The sequence below is a fragment of the Clinocottus analis genome, unplaced genomic scaffold (genome assembly GCF_023055335.1).
Source record: "Clinocottus analis isolate CAN_PGR_092001 unplaced genomic scaffold, fCliAna1.0.p SCAF_17, whole genome shotgun sequence".
Classification (NCBI taxonomy): domain Eukaryota; kingdom Metazoa; phylum Chordata; class Actinopteri; order Perciformes; family Cottidae; genus Clinocottus; species Clinocottus analis.
Genome location: NW_027175898.1, coordinates 17464845 through 17488478, shown reverse-complemented (window position 1 = coordinate 17488478; position 23634 = coordinate 17464845). Strand labels below are relative to the sequence as shown.

The window sequence follows — 23634 nt, the reverse complement described above, 5'->3', positions numbered from 1 at the left end:
AACAGGAAGAATTCATCTTTATTTTTTTGTACGTACAAACATAGAAAAACAAAAACATAAGTTTTGTTTTGGTCCGCGTTGTGTTTCATTTCCTAAAACCAGGAAGTCGATCTTCATCTCCAGAGAAACTTCAGGCTGTTGTAGCCGAGTTGGATTCTGTTCTAAGGTCTTGTTTACTCATTTGTTTACTCGTTTGTTTACTCGTTTGTGTCTTTAGTGCAGCAGCGCCCACCGACACTACCGACATCACTGTTATAACTTGTGCGTGTTGCCTCTCTTTGGGTGAAAATGTTTTCTTTTTAAAGGCTAAATACCAACAAATATGGATTGAAGCAGAATGTCTCGTTGGATAAAAAACATAATTTTAGAGTTCTGATTGTGCAACAACAGTTAAAGTTAACAGGGACGTCGTCGTGTCTCATCGGACGTTTTTAGCTCTAAATGTGTTTTAAAAAAAGAAAAAAAAGAAGTGTTTTCCTTTTGCAGTTAGAGGGTTTGTAAACTTCCTGGTCGCCACCTGAGCCTCACGGATATGAAACAGGACGTTGTTGCCGTTGTTTCCTGTCTGGAAGCTAAAGTCCACACAAATATCCAGCCGAGCCAAACTCCATAGGAAAAACAGCCATTTTAAGAAAGTCGGCCATCTTTTATCTCCACAGTCAGAACTGCAACTAATGGAGAATTCAAGTGGGAGGAAGAGGAAGAAGAGTCACTTCCTCCTGATGCATCAGCGTCTGAGTGCCTTGCTCAGGGGCACATGTTCAGGATGCAGGTGGGTGCGTTTGCTCTGTGGGGAATTGAACCGTCGACCTCTCACAGAACTTGGTGCGTCTCCTCCGGCCTCAGCAGAGTGGCGTACAGGCGCAGGAAGGCGTAGCAGACGCCCAGCGCGCAGTACACCGAGGTGGCCAGCAGGGGCAGGAAGGGCAGCTTCTGTTGCCACGGCGACAGCGGGAAGGCCACCTCGCAGGCGAGAGCCAGGGCGGCGAGACCCACCAGGTACCCGGACTCCAGAGGACGGAGCAGGGGGCCGCTGAGGGGGGGGGGGGGGGGGTGAGAGCAAAGCATTCTGGGTATCAGAGTCCTCACAACTCACTACTGCGTAAGCACACGTAAGTTCATCTATTGTCCTTCTGGTCACGTGACATTCTACTCGTTATAGTAAAACAATACTCTCTTTACCTGTGAAGTTTCCTCAGAGCCGTGAAGGAGTAGATGGTGAACATCAGCATCAGACACACTTTGATGGGCAGCTCTGCAAAGCACGTTTATATTACATTAACACTTTGTGTATTTCATTATAATATTCAGATCATTGAGGAAGTATGCAGATATTTTACTGCAAAAGTACTAATACGACAGAGTAAAAATCCTGTTATAGTAAAACTACTATTAACATGCTGTGGAACTACTCCATTACAGAAGTATGTATTATCTACTTCTATATATTATCTTAAATACTTCATAATATTATTCTGGCGTTTACCTGCGGGGGTGAAGATCAGCGGGAACAGTGAGTAATGACCTGTGGTGGTCAGAACCAGAAATATCCCAGCATCCTCTCTGCTCTCGACCGCCAGGAAGCTGCAGGAAGAAAAAAAACAGACAAAAAATAAAATTCACCTGGGGGGCAGGACGGGCTCACCTGAGGGGGCAGGACGGGCTCACCTGAGGGGCAGGACGGGCTCACCTGAGGGGGCAGGACGGGCTCACCTGAGGGGGCAGGACGGGCTCACCTGAGGGGGCAGGACGGGCTCACCTGAGGGGGCAGGACGGGCTCACCTGAGGGGGCAGGACGGGCTCACCTGAGGGGGCAGGACGGGCTCACCTGAGAGGCAGGATGGCGAGCAGGATGGCCTTCTCGTGGACGTGCCAGCCGAACATGAAGGAGCCGAGAGCGCAGAGCAGCAGGCAGCGCAGGAAACCCCGTGCACCGCGAGGTCGCCGCCAGATGGACGCCAGCGCCGGCTGCAGAGGAAAGACGGCAGCGTTAGCCGGAACTCTATTGCTTGCGTTAGCCGGAACTCTACTGAACTCTACTGTTTGCGTTAGCTGTAACTCTACTGTTTGCGTTAGCCGGAACTTCGCTAAACTCTACTGTTTGCGTTAGCTAGAACAACTGTACTGGTCACGGACTGAATTTCTATTAAACTCTACTGCGTTTCTCTACTGAACTCTACTGCGTTCCCGCCTCACCAGGATGGAGAGCAGCGTGCAGACGAGCGTGGCGGCGGGCGTGACGGAGGGGAGGACCGAGTGCTGGAACTCCTGAACCAAACCGCCCGTCATGGAGGCTCGAGGAAGCCCCGCCTCCCCCAGCAGCTTCAGACGGACACCTGAACAGGTAGACTCTTCTGTCACAGCCAATCAAGGGGACATTTACAATTTAATCACGAAGATCAATGCCCTGCCTTCATAAACTAATATTTCACTTTTAACACTTTCCATGACTTTAAACCAAAGGTCCATGAGTGAAATGTGTGTGTAAACAGTAAAAAGTGATGAAATGTAGTATTTAAACTAACAATGACGATTCAAAGCATACAGTAAACCTTAAATACTACACTTTGGGGATTTTCTACTTTTTTTCAAGGACCTTTTCCAGGCCTGGAAATAGCCATTTTATTTAAACTCCATGACTGTTCCAGGTTCTCCATGACCGTGAGAACCCTGCTAGCGGTTAGCAGCACTGTACATGTGTGACAAAGGTCCAAGAGCTGAAGGTGTGAGCCCCACCGAGCAGCGCCAGGGCCTTGTCCAGCGCGCTGTACAGGGCCCAGGCGTTGGGGGCCCAGTAGGCGTGGCACAGGCCCCTCTTGAAGGGGAAGAGCCGGGACAGCACCTGAGGCAGCTGGCCCTGAGGAGCAGAGCGGGAGGAGCGTCAACGAGAGGGACCAACAGGCCGAGGGTCAGATCTGTGATGAGGTGAAAAAGGTGAGTGTGATGAGGAAGACTCCGGTCACCATGGCGATGAAGGGGCCGAAGGACACGGCGCAGACGGAGACGACGATGCTGCCGAGAGCGAGCAGCCGGACAGGACTGAAGCTCCTCCAGCTGACGGAGCCGTCTGCAGAGACACACACACACACACACACAGTCTAACTTAGCTAAAACAACAAAAGAGTGAACATGTGTACACACGTGATTGTTTGTGTACATGTGTGTGCGTGTCTCCATGTGTATAAATGTGTGTGTCTTTGTGAATGTGTGTATATATGTGTGCATATATATATGTACTTATGCCTGTGTGCATGTGTGTGTGTGTATGTGTGTGTGCGTGTGTAACTGTGTGCATGTGTGTGTGTGCGTGTGCGTGTGCATGTGTGTGTGTATGTGTGTGTGTGCGTGTGTGTGTGTGTGTGTGTGTGCGTGTGCATGTGTGCGTGTGTATGTGTGTGTGCGTGTGTAACTGTGTGCATGTGTGTGTGTGTGTGTGTGTATGTGTGTGTACGTGTGTAACTGTGTGCATGTGTGTGTGTGCGTGTGCGTGTGCATGTGTGTGCGTGTGTATGTGTGTGTCTGTGTGTGTGTGTGTGACCTCTGTGGTCCTGGGTGAAGCAGTAGCTCCTCAGCAGGTAGACTCCGTAGGCCGGAGCGACGTACAGGTAGATGTGCTTGAGGTTGAGCAGCACGGAGAACAGCAGCGCCCCCTGCAGGTGTCGATGCTGTCGCACACAGACGCACAAACACACACAGGAAGTGAAGCGGCTCGTTGGAACGAAAGTAACGTTGTTGTTGTTGTTGTTGTTGTTGTTGTTTTTCCGTCACACCTGCAGGTGTTTCGCCACCGAGAGAAGCAGGAAGCCGAACAGGAAGCCGTTGTACTGGAAGTGAATGTCTGAGGAGAACGTGAAGGGAACTCAACACATTATTATTGTTATTAATAATAATAATATTAATAATATTATTATTATTGTTGTGAAGGATACGGTCGACGAGCAGGAGGCCGAAGTTCCAGAGCAGCAGAACGGCCAGGACGAAGGACGGCCGGCTCAAAACGTCCCGTTGGTCTTTTGGCTCCTGAACGCACCGGCAGCACCTGGAGGACAGAGAGCCAATCAGGACGCAGCTGCTGGAACGACCTCGTCTCCCCGCCAAAATAAAAGTCTGATCGAAAGGTTGGGGACTATAGAACAGTTTTATATCGTGATGAAGTTATTCACACAAAATAACAAAAAACAACACACAAGACAACGTGTGTGTGTGTGTGTGTGTGTGTGTGTCCTCACTCTCTGGCCCCGTACACCAGCAGCAGGTCGGTGAACACCACCGTGAGCCTCTGGAACAGCAGCGTGTTGTGGCTGCAGTAGTTGAGGTTGTGCGTCTGCAGCATGCTGCTGTCGAACAGCCGCGCCGCCTGAGACAAGCTGAACTCCAGCCAGCCGAACAGAGGAGGGTAGTCCAGCGTCCAGGAGGACGTGTTCTGAGCAGGAGAAAGTTTAAATTATGAATTTATCACGTAATTAATGTGTTCTCTTAACAGATTAAAATAATCAAAGTGTTACTGAACACGTTTCAATAGTCTCACATAACTAAATACGTCATTTCTGACACAAATGTCAAAGAAACTCAACAATAATTTACAAAAAAGGTAGTTGGTGGGATTTAGCGCCATCTAGTGGTGAGGCTGCAGAACACAACTCAGAACTACAGTGGCCTTCATGGGACAAAAAAACACATGAAATTCAGTTAAAAAGGTTTGTACTGAGGTTATCCCGGAGTGAGACGTCCTCGTCTCAAACCTCCTCTGTCTCTTTATATCTCTGTTTTTGTCTCTTCATATCTCTGTCAGGCGATGTGACAAAAGTCTGTTTAAAAACACTGCAGGAGACCGAGTGATGGTTAGCAAGATATATGAATGACACTTCCTGTCTGAAACAACAACATGCTGACCTCATGGTACCACCGGGACACCGGCAGACTGTGTGTGATGGCCAACCAGTTCCTGTGCACCTCGAAGTCTGTGGAATGACTGGCAGACAGACACGAGGCAGATGAGCAGCAGGTCAGTCTGGTGGGGAAAGTCTCACCAAACTGCATGCAGAAAACTGAAAGTTAAACTAGACTCACTTAGTTGGGGAGAAGTACATGTCTGGTTTTAATGTGTCAAAGACAGAAACGCACCACCTCCAATATGAAGGTAGATTTGTGTCTTTTTTACCCGAGCAAATTTCTCATCTGTAAGTAAATTATCTCCAAATTTTTAAACTCAATTCAAAAAATTGCGCGAAAAAAAAACAAAAAACAAATATGCTCTCAAAAAAAAAAAGTCTATATAAAATTTAAAAAAAAAAAAAGTGCTCTCAAAAAAAACAACATTTGCTCTCAATCCAAAAAGTTGCATGTTGACATGCAGCCCCACTTTCTGCCTGCATGTACCGTTAGCCCACAGCGGCTAACGGTACATGCATCAGGTGCATGACTATGTTAGCTAAGGTTAGCTACGCATGTTTGATACAATTTAAAATGCATCCTTTGAGTTTGGTTGTTTGTAAAACATGTTTGTAGCGCTGTAACATGTCAGTACTACAACCTGCTTCACATCTGAGAGGAAGATGCTTCATTGAGCTTTAAATGCGGTTCATCTGATCTGTGTGGGGAACGTCTTCATTCCAAGATATTTTTTGAGAGTTTTTTCTTTTTTGAGAGCAAATTTTAGTTTTGAGATCAGTTCTTTTTTTTGAGAGCGTTTTTTTTAGAGCAATTTTTTGACATGAGAGCAAAGATTTGAAGATAATTTACTTACAAACTAGAAATTTGCTTGGGTAAAAAAGACACAAATCTAACTTCATACATAATCAGCCTTGGAGAAGCTGCAAGGATTTTTTTTTGGAGAGCAATTTTTTTGAGAGCTTTTTTTTTAATAGCATATTTATTTTTTGCTCTCAAATTGTTTTTTGAGAGCAAATTTTTGTTTTGAGAGCATTTTTTCTTTTAGAGCAATTTTTTTAATTGAGAGCAAAGATTTGGAGATAATTTACTTACAAACTAGAAATTTGCTTCGTTAAAAAAGACACAAAATCTACCTTCGTACTCCAAAGCAAACTGCATCCCTTAATTTCCTCTGCGGTCATTCAAATACGTGAGCTAGAAGTGCCTTCAGGATGTCACTAAACATGTACAGTCAAGTCTGCAGTTATGCTTCTAACATTGTATTAATGCCGAAGTGGCCAGTACTTAACACTCATGTATCGATAAATTGAGTTTTGTTTTATGACGTGTGAAGTCTGCAAAACAAATCGATGCATGTATTAAATGCAATGTTTTTCCCGAGAGGTTTGGCGAAGACTGATTTACTATAATTCCGAGGACTTCCGGATTGAAGTGCAACAGCGACAACACCATTATTCAAATTAAAATGTTTAACTGGTGAACATCAAAGTCTTCCCAACTCACTACGCGTTGATAAAGAGGCATTTCAGCAAAGAAACTCCCAGCGCCAACGCTGGAAACCAGCTGCAGCTGTCCGCGGCGGCCATGACAGTGACGTAGATGAGTTTGTTTGTATAACTTTATTGACACGTTTCGTTCCGCAAAACAAAGTAGACTGAACTTTTGTTTAAATGAATAAATATACATTTAGATAATCAACGGGTAAAACGTACCAACTACAATCACGTTTAATTAAATACATATAAAATATATATAATATAGATTATTTTTTTACATTTTAATTAAACTTTTTTATTGAAGGACAGCGTTAGCGTTGTAGCACTTCCTCTTTCGTTCAGTCTGTTTCCGGTTTGTTTCCGGTCTGTCGGCAGAGTTCATTCTACTTTATTCAAACTCGTAAAACACAACAACAGTTTCCAAAATGCACGCGCTGCTGCGGCGGGTCGGAACCGGAACCCGGACATGGAGAGGTGGGTCCGCTTATAAAGAGACGAAGGAGAAGACCACCGTAGAAGTAACATACGACAGTGTATAAATACTCTGTCACAGTAAAAGTACAAATACCACACTGTGACAATACTGTGACAGTAAAAGTAATCATACTACAATGTAAAAATACTGTGCGTGTGTGTGTGTGTGTGTGTGTGTGTGTGTGTGTGTGTGTGTGACAGGATTCCACATGACGGCTCCCGCGATGACCTTTGACCTGAGGAGGGTTGAGCTAACACCTCTGGAGCAGCGGAAGCTCACCTTCGACTCCCACAGCATGGTGACGGAGCTGGAGAGCAGCGGTGAGACGAACACACAAACAAACACACAAACAAACAAACACACAAACAAACGCAGGAACACTCAGTAACAGTTTCTCTCTTCAGGGTTCGAGAAGCGTCAGGCGGAGCTGATCGTCTCTGCTCTCGTCACTCTGACGACGGCCAACATGGACATTGTTTACAAAGACATGGTGACCAAATCCCACCAGGTACACACACACACACACACACACACACACACACTCACACACACTTTACTGCATCTACTAGTACCAGAAAGTACACGCACGTAGCTAAAAGTACTTGGTCAACAGGAAATCACGGTGCAGCAGATCATGGCTCACCTGGACGCCATCAGGAAGGACATGGTGATTCTGGAGAAGAGCGACTTCGCCAACCTCCGATCGGAGAACACGGTGTTTAATTTAATCTCAGATCAATAATATGAAAAAAGAATGAATCCTAAAATATTTAACAAAACATGTACAATTGTGATTCTTCTATTATCTTCTTGTAGAAAATGAAACGAGAGTTGGAGCAGATTCACAACCGGCTGAAGGTCGGCATGGTTTAATATTTCATTTTGGTTTTGAAGCAACATTTTTATTAAAAAGTGTTCTTTGCTGCAGGGTCAGACTTCTTTGTTTGTGGATGTTTTTGTTCAGGAGGAGAGTCAGAAAGTCCGAGCTGAAACCAAACTGGACATCAACCTGCAGAGCAGCAGGACCTCCGACGGGGTGAGACAGACACAAAGAGACAAAGAAACAAAGAGAAAGAAAGAAACAAAGAGATCTACAAAGAGGCAAATATACAAAGACACAGAGACAAAGAAACAACAAAACAAAGAGAAAGAGAAACAAACAAACAAAGAGACCTAGAAAAAGGCAAAGATACAGAGACACAGAGACTAAGACACAAAGAGGCAACTATACAGAGAAAAGACAAAACAAAGAGAAAAAGAAAACAAACAAAGAGGCAAAGATACAGAGAGATAGAAAGAAAGACACAAAGAGACATACAAATTTGATGAAGTTTTTGTTTTGTGTGTTTTCAAGTTCATCGAACAGGAGAAGAAGCTGATGGAGACCAGTTCAGATTTCCACCACAAGGTGTCGTACTAGTATAATACTACAATACTAGTACTATACATATATAACTACACATGGCTGGTTATTGAAACGCGTGCGATGTGATTGGTCGTTGTGTGTCATGTGGTCAGAAAGCCGACCTGGTCAACGACAACATGGAGATCAACCGGAAGATCGACCTGCAGGTGGCGTCGCTCAAGACCGTCCTGGAGTCCCTGAAGCTGGAGACCATCCGCTACCTGGCAGGTAGTACTCTGATAGAAGTACTCTACTTTACTGACAGCAGTAATACTACAGTGTTGAAAGTACCGGCAATAAGACTCATGTTTCAGAGTCGCAGGTCAGAACAAATAAATGAAGAGAGCGATATTTACTTGTGAAGTGTAGTAAAAAGTACACTATGTACCTTTGAGGTGTAGTAAAAAGTACACTATGTACCTGTGAGGTGTAGTAAAAAGTACACTATGTACCTGTGAGGTGTAGTAAAAGGTACAATATCTAATTCTTGAGATGTGAATACACTAAAAACTACATTATGTACATCTGAGATGTATATAGTACAATATTTACCTCTATACCTTATAATACTGTGTTCTCCCTAGCGACGGTGTTCTCCTGCCTGGCCATCGCTCTGGGAGTCTACCGGCTGTGGAGGTGAACCGCCCCGAGCCGGATCTCCTTTAACTCGTCTTCCTCCGCCAAACAAAGTAGTTCCTGGTACAACAGTTACTCTAGTACAGAAGTACTGCCAGTGAAAGTAAAGTATGCTTAGGAACTGAGAGTGTACTAGTAGTACGAAGTACGAAAGCACATTCACTCAAGTACAGCATAGAAGAACAGCCTTGAGGTACTTGTACTTAACTCAAGTATTTTGTACATCACTACATTTTATTTACTTCAGTAAAAGTACATTTTACTTGATTGAAAGTAAACGTCCTGCATTAAAAAATCCTACTTCAGTAAAAGTGCTAAAGTATTTTCAGCTTCTGGTACTTTGAATGATTTTAAATGCAGTACTTTTGCACGTGCAGAGTACTTTTGAATTGTCGTATTACTACCTGATCGAAGTACTACGTAATAAATAAAGTAGAAAAGAAATATGAAGCAGCACGTAGTACAAGTACCTCGAAGATGTACTTAAACTATGTGCATGTAGTGAACAAGCAGTGTAGTTTAATAAACATGTTTACTTTGATTTGACAATTTTGTGTTTGAATTTGTTTTTATAGTTTTAAATGTAAAAAAAGAAAAATACGTTCAAGGAATAAAATAACAAAATTTAAATGAAAAAAATAAACAGTGTGTTTTTTTTTTGTTGTACAATTTATTTGTGTTCTGAGAACATTACTAACGTCCAAACTCAAACAATCAGCTGAGAACAATAGCTTAGAAAAGTGTTTAAATGTCCTACACTTTTAAGTTGCCCTTGAACCTCTCGTGTCCCTACCTATTGGTTGCTCAGGTGTCCAAATGATTGACAGCCAATGAACAAATATTAAATAACTTTTGGGTAACCTACCGGGTGTGTAGGGGGCGGGACTAGAGAGAGAGAGGCGGGAAAGCGAGAGACGGGCGTAGACGAGAGGGACACCGCGGTATAGCAGAAGATAAGAGAGATGCGGTTTTAACCGGTAATAATGGAGGACCAACTACCACCGACACAGTGAGCCGTGTTTCAAGCCGTGCGGAGGTCATTGCCATGTTGAAACTAGCTAGTCAAGCTGGCGGCTAACAAGATGGCTGCTAATAAGCTCTCGGCGGTGGCAGGATGGAGTTTCATCACCGCGCCTCCTGCTGGACTGAGGGTTTGGGAAGGCTGCATTCTGCCCAAAGCCTAGTTTATGCTTCTGCGTCACGTCGACGCCGTAGGTGACGTCGTTGAGCATTCTAAGTTCTGCGTCAAGGAACCGAGTTGCTCTGCAATTCACCGCCATGCCGCCAGGTGTGTGTGGTTTCAGCAGAGCTGCCAACTTGAAAAAAATAAATAAAAAAAAAACATGTCGTGAGATTCCCACACTACCTGTCAACTATCTGTCCCTGAACGCATCTTCATCTTATCGTTTCCGTAGTGTAGTGGTTATCACGTTCGCCTCACACGCGAAAGGTCCCCGGTTCGAGACCGGGCGGAAACATCTTTTCTTTTGTATTTAAATTTAATGATTTAAATACAAAAACACAGCAATGACTTTAATTATGAGCTTTATGTGACGCTGCAGAAATACAGGGTCAATTACACTAAATGGACAAAAAGCAGAATTCATATTTAGAATAATAATTAAAACAGCGCACATGTTGAATACATGTGTTTTTAAAATAAACGAGTACTAGATAGATAATTACTTTATGAAGCGTCAATAGAATTCAAAACTGTGTTGACTAACTGCAGCGTGTTGTGTTTCCTGGCAGACGGAGAGAAGGGCAGCAGATCCTTCACCCAGGACTCATTCCTTCACCCAGGACTCATTCCTTCACCCAGGACTCATTCCTTCACCCAGGACTCATTCCTTCACCCAGGACTCATTCCTTCACCCAGGACAAGGTCTGTGTTCCCACATTATAAGGTTAATGAACCTTTAAAACGTGATATCAGTACCGACGGCGAAATCTACAGATGTCCTTGAACACATCCCTGCATGCAGTTTCCGTAGTGTAGTGGTTATCACGTTCGCCTAACACGCGAAAGGTCCCCGGTTCGAGACCGGGCGGAAACATCTTTTAGTTTTTAACAGAAGTCAAAATGTAGTAATGATAATAATTATAATTAAAAAAAGGTACCAACAAACGAGTTTACCAACAAACGAGTTTAAATAAAACGCTATTTAACCAGTATTTAACCCCGTCTGAAAATCAACCCCCTCTGAGGCCGGTTGATCCTCTGCAGGTTGGTTTTGCAGGAAAAATAAGTATCCACAGAGTTATGATATGTGTCTGAACACAATAACCACCACTCTAAAGAAATGCTATGTTCAGAGGCCATGGGAAAACTCGCCATTCAGACATACTTTCACAGTATGAGAGCAAAGCTTTTGTGACACACTACCTGTAGGGCCAACGACCTTTGATATTATAGTTAGTATAGTGGACAGACCGGGGCTCGATTCCCCGACGGGGAGTACCTTTATTTCATTTGTGTTTTCTGTACGTTTGAATGTTTAAGGGAATAATCATGACGCTGCTCAGCCTGTGGTGAAGACTGACAGGAGGTTAGCCTTTTAAAACCTCCAAAATCCACTGACAAAATAACAGTGTAGTTTATTCTGTTTGACCCTGAATGCATCACCCACCTACAGTTTCCGTAGTGTAGTGGTTATCACGTTCGCCTCACACGCGAAAGGTCCCCGGTTCGAAACCGGGCGGAAACAATTTATTTATTTCGCCATGTGATTTATTGATTGATTGCAGTTTACCCGTGGTGTACCTGAACGCACCTCTCCACCTAGTTTCCGTAGTGTAGTGGTTATCACGTTCGCCTAACACGCGAAAGGTCCCCGGTTCGAGACCGGGCGGAAACATGTTTTGTTTTTAAACAGAAGTCGAGATGTAATAACAATATTGGTACTAACTAGCTGAAACTTAAAATCAGACATTTTGTTGTAAAGAGACAACAAGTTATTTTAAACCTTAGTGACGTTATAATAATCACGAATGAGTCACAACTTTCCAGTCTAAGGACAGGGTGCAAACTGCAGCACCTTCAGGTCATGTGACATGAGCCCAATGATCCTTATTAGGAGAATGTGGACAGTATGGCAGAAACACATGGTGCGTTCAGGGAGCATGGGAAAACGTGCATTCAGCCATACAGACTCGCAGTATGTATGAGAGTAGAACATTTCTGGAGCCCATTGATTAGCTCTGATCACATGGTGGTTCTGCCTCCTCCTCGCCTGTCACGCGGAAGACCGGGATCGATTCCCCGACGGGGAGTACCTCCATTTTATTCAGTACGTTTGAACATCGTTTGTTTTGGGGCGTAGACCTGCTGTCAATAATATTATATATACATGTATGGGAAGAGAGAGAAAGATGCCAGTGAAACTCAAACTGCTCCACTGCGCTACTAGTGGCCAAAAGATATATTACATCGGGGGATTTTAGTGTTGCCATAGACAATGAATGGAGGCTGTGATTTGAACGTTTTCCTCTAATTCACATGTTATGTTCCATTTTTAATCCATAAAGCATGGCGGTGGAAACAATCATGCCTTGGGGCTGTTTTTCTGCAAAGAGACCTGGACGACTGATCCGTGTAAAGGAAAGAACGGATGGGGCCATGTATCGTGAGATTTTGAGTGAAAACCTCCTTCCATCAGCAAAGCCATTGAAGATGAGACGTGGCTGGGTCTTTCAGCATGACAATGACCCCAAACGCACCGCCCGGGCAACCAAGGCGTGTGCAGCAACAGTGTGTGAAAACCTTGTGACGACTTACAGGAATCGTTTGACCTCTGTCATTGCCAACAAAGGGTATAAAACAAAGTATCGAGATGCACTTTTGTTAATGACCAAATACTTATTTTCCATCATAATTCATAAATAAATTCTTTAAAAACCAGACAGATTTTGATTTTTTTTTCTGATTTTGTCTCATAGTTGAAGTGTACCTATGAGGAAAATTACAGGCCTCTCGTGTTTGAAGTGGGAGAACTGGTGGCTGACTAAATACTTTTTTGCACCCCCCGTCCCCCTCACTGTACATACACACACACATAAATTTACATGTATACATTCTTCTCATTCACTGATTTCACCTTGAGAAGAAACGACAAACCACTTCATTATGAATGAACACATTACAAACTACACTCCTGTGTTGAACGATGTGTGACTCAAAATAAGAGTGAAAAGTCACTTTTATGAAGGTTAAACAGTGACACTTAGGTCATTGTGTGAAAATACATTCTGGATTTCTTTCCAACTTTCCAGTGATTACTTATAGGATGGAAGACAAATAGTATTTTTATTGTTAATTTCTGCATGTGTCAATTTCTTTTCTAAATGTATTCCTGAATATTTGTTTTTTTTAAATAAATGCATTGATTAATATATTGGTACTTTAAAGTCTGTGTGTAATGGTAACTTAAGAACTTAAGTACTTCTTAGTATTTCTCCAAGTAGTCTCAGAAGTGTCCAAAAATATTACTTTCATAAACTACTCATGGAAGAAAGAGTATTTATCCCACATCAAAGAACACTGACTATTGGACCTCGGAAAGGATTTGGACATTGCATTATTATTAGTTAGGCAACATAAATATCGTAATTTCTCAACAAGGGGTATTAGAGGTCAGCATGAAGTTACGGTTTTTATTTACAAAAATAGACATTTCCGCCTGGTCTCGAACCGGGGACCTTTCGCGCGGGAGCTGAGGATAGTAAGACTTGATTTCCTTAACTTTTCCCATTCATTCTCTGTGGTAGTTCTTATCAGTACAAGTGTCATATATTCTTGGCCACAAGTGAGATTTTGGGGGCGCTGTTTCTCCCGCTGGATACAAAGGAAAGAGACCCTGTTTCCCTGTGAGAGACGTCCAGCAGCAGCAGACAGACTACAGTAAACAACCTGCGCTTATCTTCAGTCACAGTAAGTACAGTGTAATGTAATGAGCGGTTCTGAGTGAAACTTTTTTTTTTTTTTAGAGAATTTTTTTTCTTGAGCACTTTTTTTTATTTTAGTTTTGAGTCCAAATTTAGTTTTGAGAGAATTTTTTTAGAGCAATTTTTTTTTAATTGAGAGCAAATATTTGGAGATAATTTACTTACAAACTAGAAATTTGCTCGGGTAAAAAAAAAAAAAAGACACAAATCTACCTTCATAATAGAACAGATCTATTCAATAAAACGTGGAGGAGAAACAGACATTTCCACCCGGTCTCGAACCGGGGACCCCCCGCGCGGCAGCCGGGGATTCTTTAGCTAAACTCCCTAAACGGAGCCCCCATTCATTCCCTATGGCGGTGCTGAAATCCGCCGATGTAATATTTCTTTGGCCACCAGTGGCGCAGTGGAGCAGTTTGAGTTTAGCCGGCTCCTCCCCTCCTCCTCCTTCCCTCCTCCGCTGCGGCTCTCCCTGCTTCAGTCACAGCGCGGAGCAGAATATCACCGGCAGCTCTCTCTGTTGTTTGGAAGTTACGCGAAAGAGTAAGTAATTTAAATGAATAACAATGACCTGAAATGTAAAGAGAATTAGTGTTGACATGTTCTTGTTCACTTGAAAGCTGTAAAGTTCGTCGTGTTTCTTCAGTGTTGTTTAATCTTCATTTGAATCACGTCAACTAGCATAGATGTGCACGCTGAGTAACGTTACTTAAAGGTTCATCAAGTAGTAGTAGTAGTAACAGTAGTAGTAGTAGTAGTAGTAGTAGTAGTAGTAGTAACAGTAGTAGTAGTAGTAGTAGTAGTAGTAGTAGTAGTAGTAGTAGCAGTAGTAGTAGTAGTAGTAGTAGTAACAGTAGTAGTAGTAGTAGTAGTAGTAGTAGTAACAGTAGTAGTAGTAGTAGTAGTAGTAACAGTAGTAGTAGTAGTAACAGTAGTAGTAGTAGTAGTAGTAGTAGTAACAGTAGTAGTAGTAGTAGTAGTAGTAGTAGTAACAGTAGTAGTAGTAGTAGTAGTAGTAACAGTAGTAGTAGTAACAGTAGTAGTAGTAGTAGTAGTAGTAGTAGTAGTAGTAGTAGTAACAGTAGTAGTAGTAGTAGTAGTAGTAACAGTAGTAGTAGTAACAGTAGTAGTAGTAACAGTAGTAGTAGTAGTAGTATTAACAGTAGTAGTAACAGTAGTAGTAGTAGTAGTAGTAGTAGTAGCAGTAGTAATAGTAGTATTAGTAGTAGCAGTAGTAGTATTTTTTTAATGTGTTTTGGCTGCTCCATTAATTAATGTGTTTTTTTTACTGTGTTTTTTAATCTGTACAGCACTTTGTGACCTCTTTGTCTGTGAAATGTGCTCTATAAACACAGTTATTATTATTATTAGTAGTAGTAGTAGTAGTAGTAGTAGTAGTAGTAGTAGTAGTAGTAGTAGCAGTAGTTTATAGTCATGTACAGTCACTGCTCCACATGTATCTGACAGAAAGAGTTACTAATCAGGTACTAGTTAGTTATTGGATTAAGGTTATCATATAACTATACCTAACTCATATACAGGACATATACTTTTACTTTTCCATGAGTAGTTCAAAGGCTTTTACCGCAGGAGGAGAGGTGGGGGGGAGGGGTGAGGGTTTTCCATTGAAATGTAAATAGTGTGGCTGCCTACAGGAAGACAGCCACCTAAGGTACACAAATGATATCAGATGTCAGGCTACTATACTAACCTCCTATGTTCTGCTTTCCATTACTATCTATTAACATCTGGTATAAAAACAATGCCTGTCTATAACGTATTAATAGACTTTTTAATATGCTCTACTCTTTGTCATAACAGGGAAAATGCGCAAAATGTTGTTTTACCCCGGGAAAGTGGCAGTTTCCTTCCGTAAGGGACCACTAGGATTTCTTCGTCAGGATCCAACTGATGCAGCCAAAGTCCTGAAAGACAACCCGTCTCTGCAGGACAAGTCTGCACCTATGAAGGAGGAGCTGGTCAGGCTAAATGCACTGACTGTGGTCCGCCGGAGAGGAGGAGACCCTTCAGAGAAAACTGAGGTGACTGGAGAATACATCCTGCAGTTGGGAAGTATAAGGGGAAGTCCTTCCGCTGGCTCCTGGAGAATGACATTGGGTATACCATCTACTTAATCAAGAACCAGAAAAAGGAGGAGGCTGCAGGAGTGTTCATGGCAGCGGGGCACAACAAGGACAGCCTACTGTCATTTGTGAGCTTTTCCCTCAGCTTTCCCGAAATCCAGTCTCTTCTCAGCTATGAAGAACGAAAGCCAGCTGTGACAGCAGCAGCAGCAGCATCGGAGGATGAGCATCTGGTTGGTTTTGGCTCTCGTGCCAACAACACCTGGCGAGAGATTTGGGACAGCAGGAAGGATGGCTACGCATCCTTCATTGTGAAACAAAAATGTGCTGCAGGAACAAAAATGCACAAACTCCAGCTCTACCTCCAGAAGAAGCTGCATCCGCCACCTGGATCCTCTCTGATGTCACAACCCCCGCCTGCTCCTGCTGAAGCCATGGGTGAGTCTGGTGTTCTATATGTTTTGTCAGGATCATGTACACGCTGTCATCCGTCATGTGGGGATTCAAGTCCTCAAATACAAGAAGATATGTATTTAATGACATTGTAATTCTTGTCTGCATCAGTGATGGATGAAGACGAAGAGCTGGAGAGAGGGATGCAGAGTATCTCTCCTTCAAAGCAGCATGTGCAGAGCTGTGAGTAAACATGTGGGGTCTTTTATTTTTTTGTTTCTAGATGAAGATTCTAGAGACTTTACAGTTCAGCTCATTTTCTATTGATCGTGTGTTCTATTCAGCATACATGTTGTTGTTTTGTTTGTGTTTAACAGCTGATTTTGCACCATCGTCATCATCTGCCAGACTACGACAGGGTTTGGGTACAGAAAAAGGTTTTTAATCGAAAACGTGCTGCCGTTGACCGACAACACTGGGACCATGAATTGTTCTCCCACATGAAGCATGAGTTTATTGTTCCGTCTCATGTTGACCTGTTCTGGTCTTGTGTGTGTTCTGGTGTTCTCCCTCTCGTCCTTGTGACTATGAATTGATCCCAGCTGTGAGGAGGTACGTATCAGTCTTTGTTTTTCTTATGCTCCTTTTATCTTAATGTAGGAACACTATATATGTGGAACTACTGTGTTACTAACACCGGATTGCATGTGTTTGACGTGTGTTTGACGTGTGTTTGACGTGTGTTTTAGTGTCATGTTGCTTCCCCTGCAGAGGTTAAATCGTAATGACTGGCTACTAAATATTAACCCAATCCAACATAAACACGTGTGTATGAATGGAGTAGTTTCTTTATATCATAATATTAAAAACAGTCTGTTTCATTGGATTTGGCTGAGAAAAGCAGGCAAAGTAAAGATACTAATACTATTTTATGCCTTTACTAACAGTAATTGATGTGTATTGTCAAATTAGAAATAACAAACACGGGTGTTTCCATTGCAGCATCATCTGCGACTCTAGCTGCACCAGCTAAGGCTCCAGGTTCAGAAGTAGATGGTAAATGAATCATAATTCTGTCTATTCATTAAAACATTATCTGTTACATTTACTGTACTTATATTAGTTATAAAACATAAATGTATTCTTTTCTGTGATCCCTCTCTTCCTGCAGCCTCTGCTTTGCCACCTGTGAAGAGACCTGTGCCCGTTCCCCAGCAGCTCCTGTGTCTGATGCCAGAAGGAGCAGCTCATCTGTCACAGCCTGGTGTGGATTGTTGTGTTTTTGCATCCTAAAAATATCTAAACTCACATGTAGTTTTCAGACCAAACGTAATCAGCACTCCAGTGTTCAGCTCAGTGTAGACGTCATGTTAAAATCTAGCTTCATCTTACGGTCAATAACAACATGTTCAATGTTCTCGATAGAGTCAGATGACCTCCGGATTCCTCCTGAGACGTCTGCAGTGCCGGGTCAACAGCCAGTTGCACGAAGAGATCAAAGTCAGTATTTGAATGTGTTCATTTTAAAAAGTTGACATGAAGTCACACTCAATGGTACTAATTTTCTTTGTCTTTATTCTGGTCTGACGAGATGGTCCATCAACTGTCCTCCTCAAAGCTTCCAGCTGCCACCAAGACGTCAGCATGGACCAGGTCACAGCACCAGAAGATCTGGATAAAGACAGAGCAAAAAAAGCATATATACATTATAGATTTGTTTTACATATTAAGTGTTGTGTTTGTTTGTCACTGTGTTCAATGTTTTCAGTCCCTATTGTGATAAATAAATATATTTCATGGTCTAATGTCTACAAGTCTTATTAGTTTGTGCACCATTTACAGTAAAGGAATATTTAATTGAAGTAATTGCAATTAAAATGTTTATAAGGAGGAAAACTGTAATACAATAGGTTAATAGTCATAAATAAGTCCAGTACTTAAATATTCTATAAAGTGCTGAAAATAGAGTGGAGTCAGTCTGTGAAAACACAGGATGTTCAGCACCTTGGATAGCATCGAAAATGCTGCAATCTCATTGGCTGTCAGTAAACACCAGCTATCCACGACTTGCCCCGCGCGGGAGCTGAGGATAGTAAGACTTGATTTCCTTAACTTTTCCCATTCATTCTCTGTGGTAGTTCTTATCAGTACAAGTGTCATATATTCTTGGCCACAAGTGAGATTTTGGGGGCGCTGTTTCCCCCGTTGGATACAAGGGAAAGAGACCCTGTTTCCCTGTGAGAGACGTCCAGCAGCAGCAGACAGACTACAGTAAACAACGGCTTCATCGTCAGACAGTCACAGTAAGCACAGTTAATTCAAGAACCCCTTCCTGCCCCCAACAGGATACAAGCAGGTGCCGGCCTGCAGCTGAGGGCAATTAACTGATTGGGCTGAAGGTGCACAAGAGGCTGGGAAGCCAGCCTGACGACCCCATGGGCTCACAGCAGAGCGAGAGCTGGACCAGCGTGGTTGCGACTGTGTTGTTGACATGGCCACCTTATTGTATCATTGCGATTGTTTTAATGTCGTAGTGTTTATTGATCCGGTTGTATCCTTCCGCTTCCTCCCTTTTGAAGTAGTTATTGTTTTCGCTCCTTGGTTAATAAAACCACCATTTTGTTTATCCCTTTGTTGCCCGTGGGTTGTTCTCCCTGAAGGTACCAGACCTTGTCAGGACCAATGGTCTGTCCATGGTCCTTCAGCGGGGATGTGTCAGAGCGACAGGAGGTGATGGGGGAGTACGTGCTGCAGTTTGGAAAGTACAAAGGCAAACTATTTAGATGGCTACTGGAGAACGATATTGGCTACACCATCTACCTGATAAAAAAGGTAGAAGGAGGAGTGCAGGTAAATTCAACCCCCAAGGGAACAGTAAGGACGGCCTGCTGTCGTTTCTGGAGTACGCCAGGAGCTTCAAGGAAGTGGAAGACCTGAGGGAGTACCTCGTCTCCAGGAAGCCTGCCTCACTAGTGGCATCAAAGGGGGACAATATTGTCGGCTTTGGAGCCAGAGCCAAGAACAGCTGTGGGCAGATCTGGGAGAGCAGGGCTGATGGCTATGCAGCCTTCATTTTAGGAGTGAAGTGCATCAGAAACGGCAAGATGTAGAACCTTCAGCAGTACATCCTCAAGCAGCAGAGGGCCGAGTCCTGTCCAGCTGCTTCAGTACCAACATCTACAACTCTAGGTCCGCTCACTAAAACATGCAAATACAGATTTGTGGTGAACATTTAATGTACTAAACACATTAAAGTCAATGTTTTATGTCCAAGTAATGGAGGATGAAGAGCTGAAGAGAGATGTCAAATCTGTCTCCATCTAAATTTCACACTGAACTAAGTGGATCTACTTTAAGAGTTTTTTGTATTTGTACATTTTAACTATCTAATTTCAATCGCTTTTGCTTTCAGGGCCACCAGCAGCAGTCTCCAGAGCCCCGACTGCATCTTCACCAACAGGTTTCAATCAAACGGTGTGGAAGGAGGATTCTGTTTCCTCTCCTCGAGCCACTCGCACCGGACACATAAAAACAGGAGGCATGGAGCTCCATGCATGCTAAAGCAGGTGCATGAGGACTACGCTGCCATGGTCCAGAGGTTGTGCACTGACCCAAACAGTTTGCTTCACCCCACTACATGCCAACATATCTCCAGATATGTGAAACATCTGGCCAAAAAAACCCCACCATGTCCTCTCTCAACACCAGCCCAGAGAAGGTGCTGGAGACACAGCAGCTGTGGCAGAGTTTGACCTCCGTCAGCCAGACGGTCAGTGTGCCGGCCACAACCCCGCCTCCTGCAACCATCAACCCTCCGCCTGTTGCTCCACAGGAGGAGTCACTGAGCCGGGTTGCAGTGGAGTTGCTCGTGACACAGCTCCTGGAGAAGCAGCAACCGCAGCAGAAGAAATTGACGAGGAACTGTTTTGCCTGCAGTCAGCCAAAGTCGCGTTACCTTGCTGACGGTTCCTCTGTTCATTTCTTTTATCAGACAAAAACTGTTAAATATTTGTACTGCTCCACAAAAGGTCCATAAGACGTATGCAGGCGAAGGCCCTCGTATGTCCTTTGAGGACTTTGCAGCGTCTCCTTTCTTTGAGCGGGTGCTGGAGGCTACAAAGCAGACGAGCCGAGTGGAGGAAGGTGGCAAAGGAGAGGACGAAGAGGACGTCACCGGTGCAGCTGGAGACAGATTGGTCGCCTGCGCAGGTTTTGTCACCAGCCGCTAAAGCAGCAGCCCTCATATCCACAGCAGCTTCCCGGGGTGAAGGGGAAGTACATCTACTGCCCCTCCAGAGGGTTCTCCTTGTACAGGGCATACTGGAGGAGATGAAGTGGAGAGACTTTACAGTCTGCCTTCTATGAGGCTGAGCGGGACAGATGGACCGGAGAGAAGTGACCACGAAATACAATGAAGGCTCTATGAAACATGAGCTCTCATGATCCATTTTCCAACTGCAACATAAACGACGTCAGTGAGTCCATGGTTGAAGAGAGAAGACCTCTCTCCTCAGTGACGCCCCTCTGGCTGTGGTAGACTGGTTCAGCCCAATCATCGAGGTGTCTACGGAGGAAAGTGTGCTGCAGCTGCTCAGTCTTTAAATTAAGAAGGATTTCCGGCTAACGGTAACCGACAGAAAAGCTGTTTGCACTTTTACCTTAACTTCACATTTCCAAATTGTGTTCCCTCAATAAAGATATGGGCTAAAAAGCATTCAGTTCTTTTAGGCGTTTACTGAACCCACCGCATCATTTTCTTTAATTAACTAAATTACTAATTTTTATTTGCAAGATGGAATGATGCACAGCCCTACTGAGGTACTGATGTAACCACTAGAATATATTATTGATATGTCAAGAAAATGTATGCAGTCATTAAATCTTCACCCTTTTGATTTTCCAAAGAAGACCCAGTCAAGTTTCAACAAGTCACCCCCACACTTAAATTAAAAAGGGGAAAAGAACACTACATTAAAGGACATGGATGGATATGTTGCAAATATTGTAGTTTGTAAAACAAAAAAGGGAGAAACAAAAAACATAACCAAACAATCAATTGCAAGTCTGTCATTGTAAACTAAATTCAATGCAACAAGAGAAACGAAGGATTAACCCCCAAAATACAACTTAATCCCCAGCTCCCAACAGTCCCAAAGTTTGTTGGCGTCTTCCAAGTGAAGACCCGTGACAAAATACATATGAATACTTAACTACACGCGACCATTTTTTAGTAGTTGTTTTTTATAGAACCAAACAAGTCACATTGGAGAAAATTAAAGACAAACAAAAAGAAGACACTTCCCCGGACACAACCGGCTTCTGGGGTAAAGTATCCACGGCACTTGGGATTCACAACAATAACTAATTGATTTTGACTTTAAAAAACAATGAAAACCTCATTAAGAGGTTTAATCTCAATGAGGCTTTCCTGGTAAAATAAACTTAAATAAATAGGTTTGTTCAGCCCCCCCAGTCACTCAAAATCCGAATTTGCGTATAAATACAGAATATCTCCTCAACCACAAGGGCTATGTGAATAATGTCAAAAGGTATAAAACACAGAACACCTGTGAGACCAGTTAAGAGGTTCACAGTGCAGTACTGGTGTTACTGGTTTATTGGTTGATGGTAGAACACAGGAAAGTGCAGATTTTGTGTACCGTGGGTTTCGGTCCCTAAAAGCAAAAATGCCCTAACTTTCTTGCTGGACCTTGGACGCCTCTGGTTCTATAACAGAGGGGCTTTGCTCGAGTTGATGCACTAGTACACGAGTCATATTTACATTTTTTGGCCTGGAAAAAAATACGTGGTTGATATCTTGCTCAGACTTTGACGCAATTGGCAGATTCCTTGGCTGGTACGCTTTCCAGAAAGGTGATGTGTGGCATCAAGCAAGGCATATAAAAAATATAACTTGGGGTGCTCTCTAACTTTGAAGGTTACTTTTTGAAAATGGACCACATCGTCTTATCAATATCAGTGTCACTAAAGAATCTAACCACTTTAAAAAACACTGGTTTTAAGACGAGTTGCTCTGCTTTTCACAAATTCCTTAAGGTTTTAATATCGATTTCCTACATGAAGTTCCTTCTAGCTTGTTTTTTTGGGGCCTTTTTAAAACCTTTATTTCACCGTACAGCTGCATTACTTTTAGCCCTAAAATGCTTGATGAAAAGTAAACACTGAACTTTGACAAAGCTTTTTTTTTTTTAAATCTATCACACGTGTCTTTCACTATAATGCGGAGATGGCCCATTTTCACCGAGGGCTCGCCTACATTAATGTTAAAATAAATAGAGTTCAATTATGCTTTGTATTTGAATATGTATAAAGAAAAAAACATCCTACCCCTCATGCAGTTTTGTTTTCTTTGCTGGTTTTTAAAGATGCCATTAAGCAACTTGCAGAGTTGTTCTCCGTATCCTGAGATCTAATGGAGTATCACTCCCTGCCAGAGGAACTCTGTAAGTGTTCTGGATTAAATTAAAAGGCAAACTATCCTGATAAAAAAGCTCTGAAAACCTTAAATCCATTTTCAACATCCCGTCTTTGTGAAGGGGGTTTTAAGTTACAGCGTAGACGGGAAATAAAGAGAGACATCGGCTCGTAGCAGAGGAACAAGTTCAGGGCTCCCGTTAATTCGGCGGAATGAGTTTTATTTTTATGCACTTTGAGGTTTTATGCCGGTCGTATAATTGGAGCTACTCCTATTTATTACTTTGCTTATTGTGTAAACGGACCCAAACACTGGATTCCAGGGATCTTTGACTTTTTTTTTTTTTTTTCAAACTCTGGGAAACGGCAGGAAGCGTTAAACAGAGTCAGGATCAAAAGGCTGGTAGGGTCATCGAGACTCAGGCTGGAGAGTTAAACAGGAGCAGGCAGGGCCAGTGACCAGAGATCAGTCTGTGGAAGCCAAAGAATAATCTGTCAAAGTGTGTCTGGGATGCAGGAGTCTATGTAGGGTCTTGATTAATGATCAGAAGCAGGTGAGTGAACAGGTGAAGGGAGTTTGACTGACGAGGACGGAGTGACAGGTGCAAGAACGAGCAGCAAAGGCCCCGTTTACACGAGGGGAAAACACATATATATTCATGCGGTTTGGCCTTTCATTGACACGAAAACGGAGATTTTATCACGGAAAACGATCATTTCTAAAAACTCTGTTTTCGTGTTTGCGTGTGCACGAGGTCAAACAGAGTTTTAGGTCCTCAAAATGCATCACGTCGTATATGAGCGTCCTCTGTTTACAGTTTGCTTACTGATCACGGCGCTCAGTGGCGTATTTATGCGGGTTCACGTAAACAG

General features: G+C 43.1%; 2 protein-coding genes, 2 long non-coding RNA genes and 4 other non-coding genes across 14 annotated transcripts in view; 7 read left to right on the top strand and 1 right to left on the bottom strand.

Moving 5' to 3' along the window:
* alg8 (ALG8 alpha-1,3-glucosyltransferase) overlaps positions 1-23634 on the bottom strand; it is a 61896-nt gene continuing 38262 nt past the window's right edge. For 4 of the 7 annotated variants that reach the window (XM_068580333.1, XM_068580332.1, XM_068580334.1 and 1 more), the window contains exons 6-18: positions 7144-7171; positions 4894-4972; positions 4230-4423; positions 3930-4039; positions 3771-3838; positions 3539-3665; positions 2964-3067; positions 2737-2857; positions 2197-2336; positions 1829-1968; positions 1487-1584; positions 1183-1255; positions 1-1033 (exon numbers count right to left, since the gene is read on the bottom strand). In XM_068580333.1, coding sequence (XP_068436434.1) covers positions 814-1033; positions 1183-1255; positions 1487-1584; positions 1829-1968; positions 2197-2336; positions 2737-2857; positions 2964-3067; positions 3539-3665; positions 3771-3838; positions 3930-4039; positions 4230-4423; positions 4894-4972; positions 7144-7171 — 1502 coding nt within the window. In that variant the 3' untranslated portion in view covers positions 1-813. Of the gene's footprint in view, positions 1034-1182; positions 1256-1486; positions 1585-1828; positions 1969-2196; positions 2337-2736; positions 2858-2963; positions 3068-3538; positions 3666-3770; positions 3839-3929; positions 4040-4229; positions 4424-4893; positions 4973-5070; positions 5085-6396; positions 6480-6667; positions 6694-7143; positions 7172-23634 lie in introns of those variants that run through there. The other 3 variants (XM_068580337.1, XM_068580336.1, XM_068580338.1) reach the window with 3 other exon arrangements.
* On the top strand, positions 6737-9446 carry ccdc90b (coiled-coil domain containing 90B). Its single transcript, XM_068580342.1, has 9 exons — positions 6737-6863; positions 7065-7184; positions 7269-7372; positions 7478-7579; positions 7681-7722; positions 7829-7900; positions 8219-8272; positions 8383-8497; positions 8854-9446. Exons 1-9 carry the CDS (start codon positions 6815-6817, stop codon positions 8907-8909), a joined length of 714 nt encoding a protein of 237 aa, XP_068436443.1. The 5' UTR covers positions 6737-6814; the 3' UTR covers positions 8910-9446.
* On the top strand, positions 10311-10383 carry trnav-cac (transfer RNA valine (anticodon CAC)). The gene has a single exon. It is a non-coding gene; the product is annotated as a tRNA-Val (tRNA).
* Positions 10890-10962, top strand: trnav-aac (transfer RNA valine (anticodon AAC)). The gene has a single exon. It is a non-coding gene; the product is annotated as a tRNA-Val (tRNA).
* On the top strand, positions 11541-11613 carry trnav-cac (transfer RNA valine (anticodon CAC)). The gene has a single exon. It is a non-coding gene; the product is annotated as a tRNA-Val (tRNA).
* On the top strand, positions 11691-11763 carry trnav-aac (transfer RNA valine (anticodon AAC)). The gene has a single exon. It is a non-coding gene; the product is annotated as a tRNA-Val (tRNA).
* LOC137788112 (uncharacterized) lies at positions 14342-17022 on the top strand. Its single transcript, XR_011077711.1, has 4 exons — positions 14342-14392; positions 15671-16371; positions 16498-16569; positions 16704-17022. It is a non-coding gene; the product is annotated as an uncharacterized lncRNA (long non-coding RNA).
* LOC137787667 (uncharacterized) lies at positions 17064-18131 on the top strand. The gene is made up of 4 exons (XR_011077670.1): positions 17064-17382; positions 17498-17590; positions 17752-17826; positions 17918-18131. It is a non-coding gene; the product is annotated as an uncharacterized lncRNA (long non-coding RNA).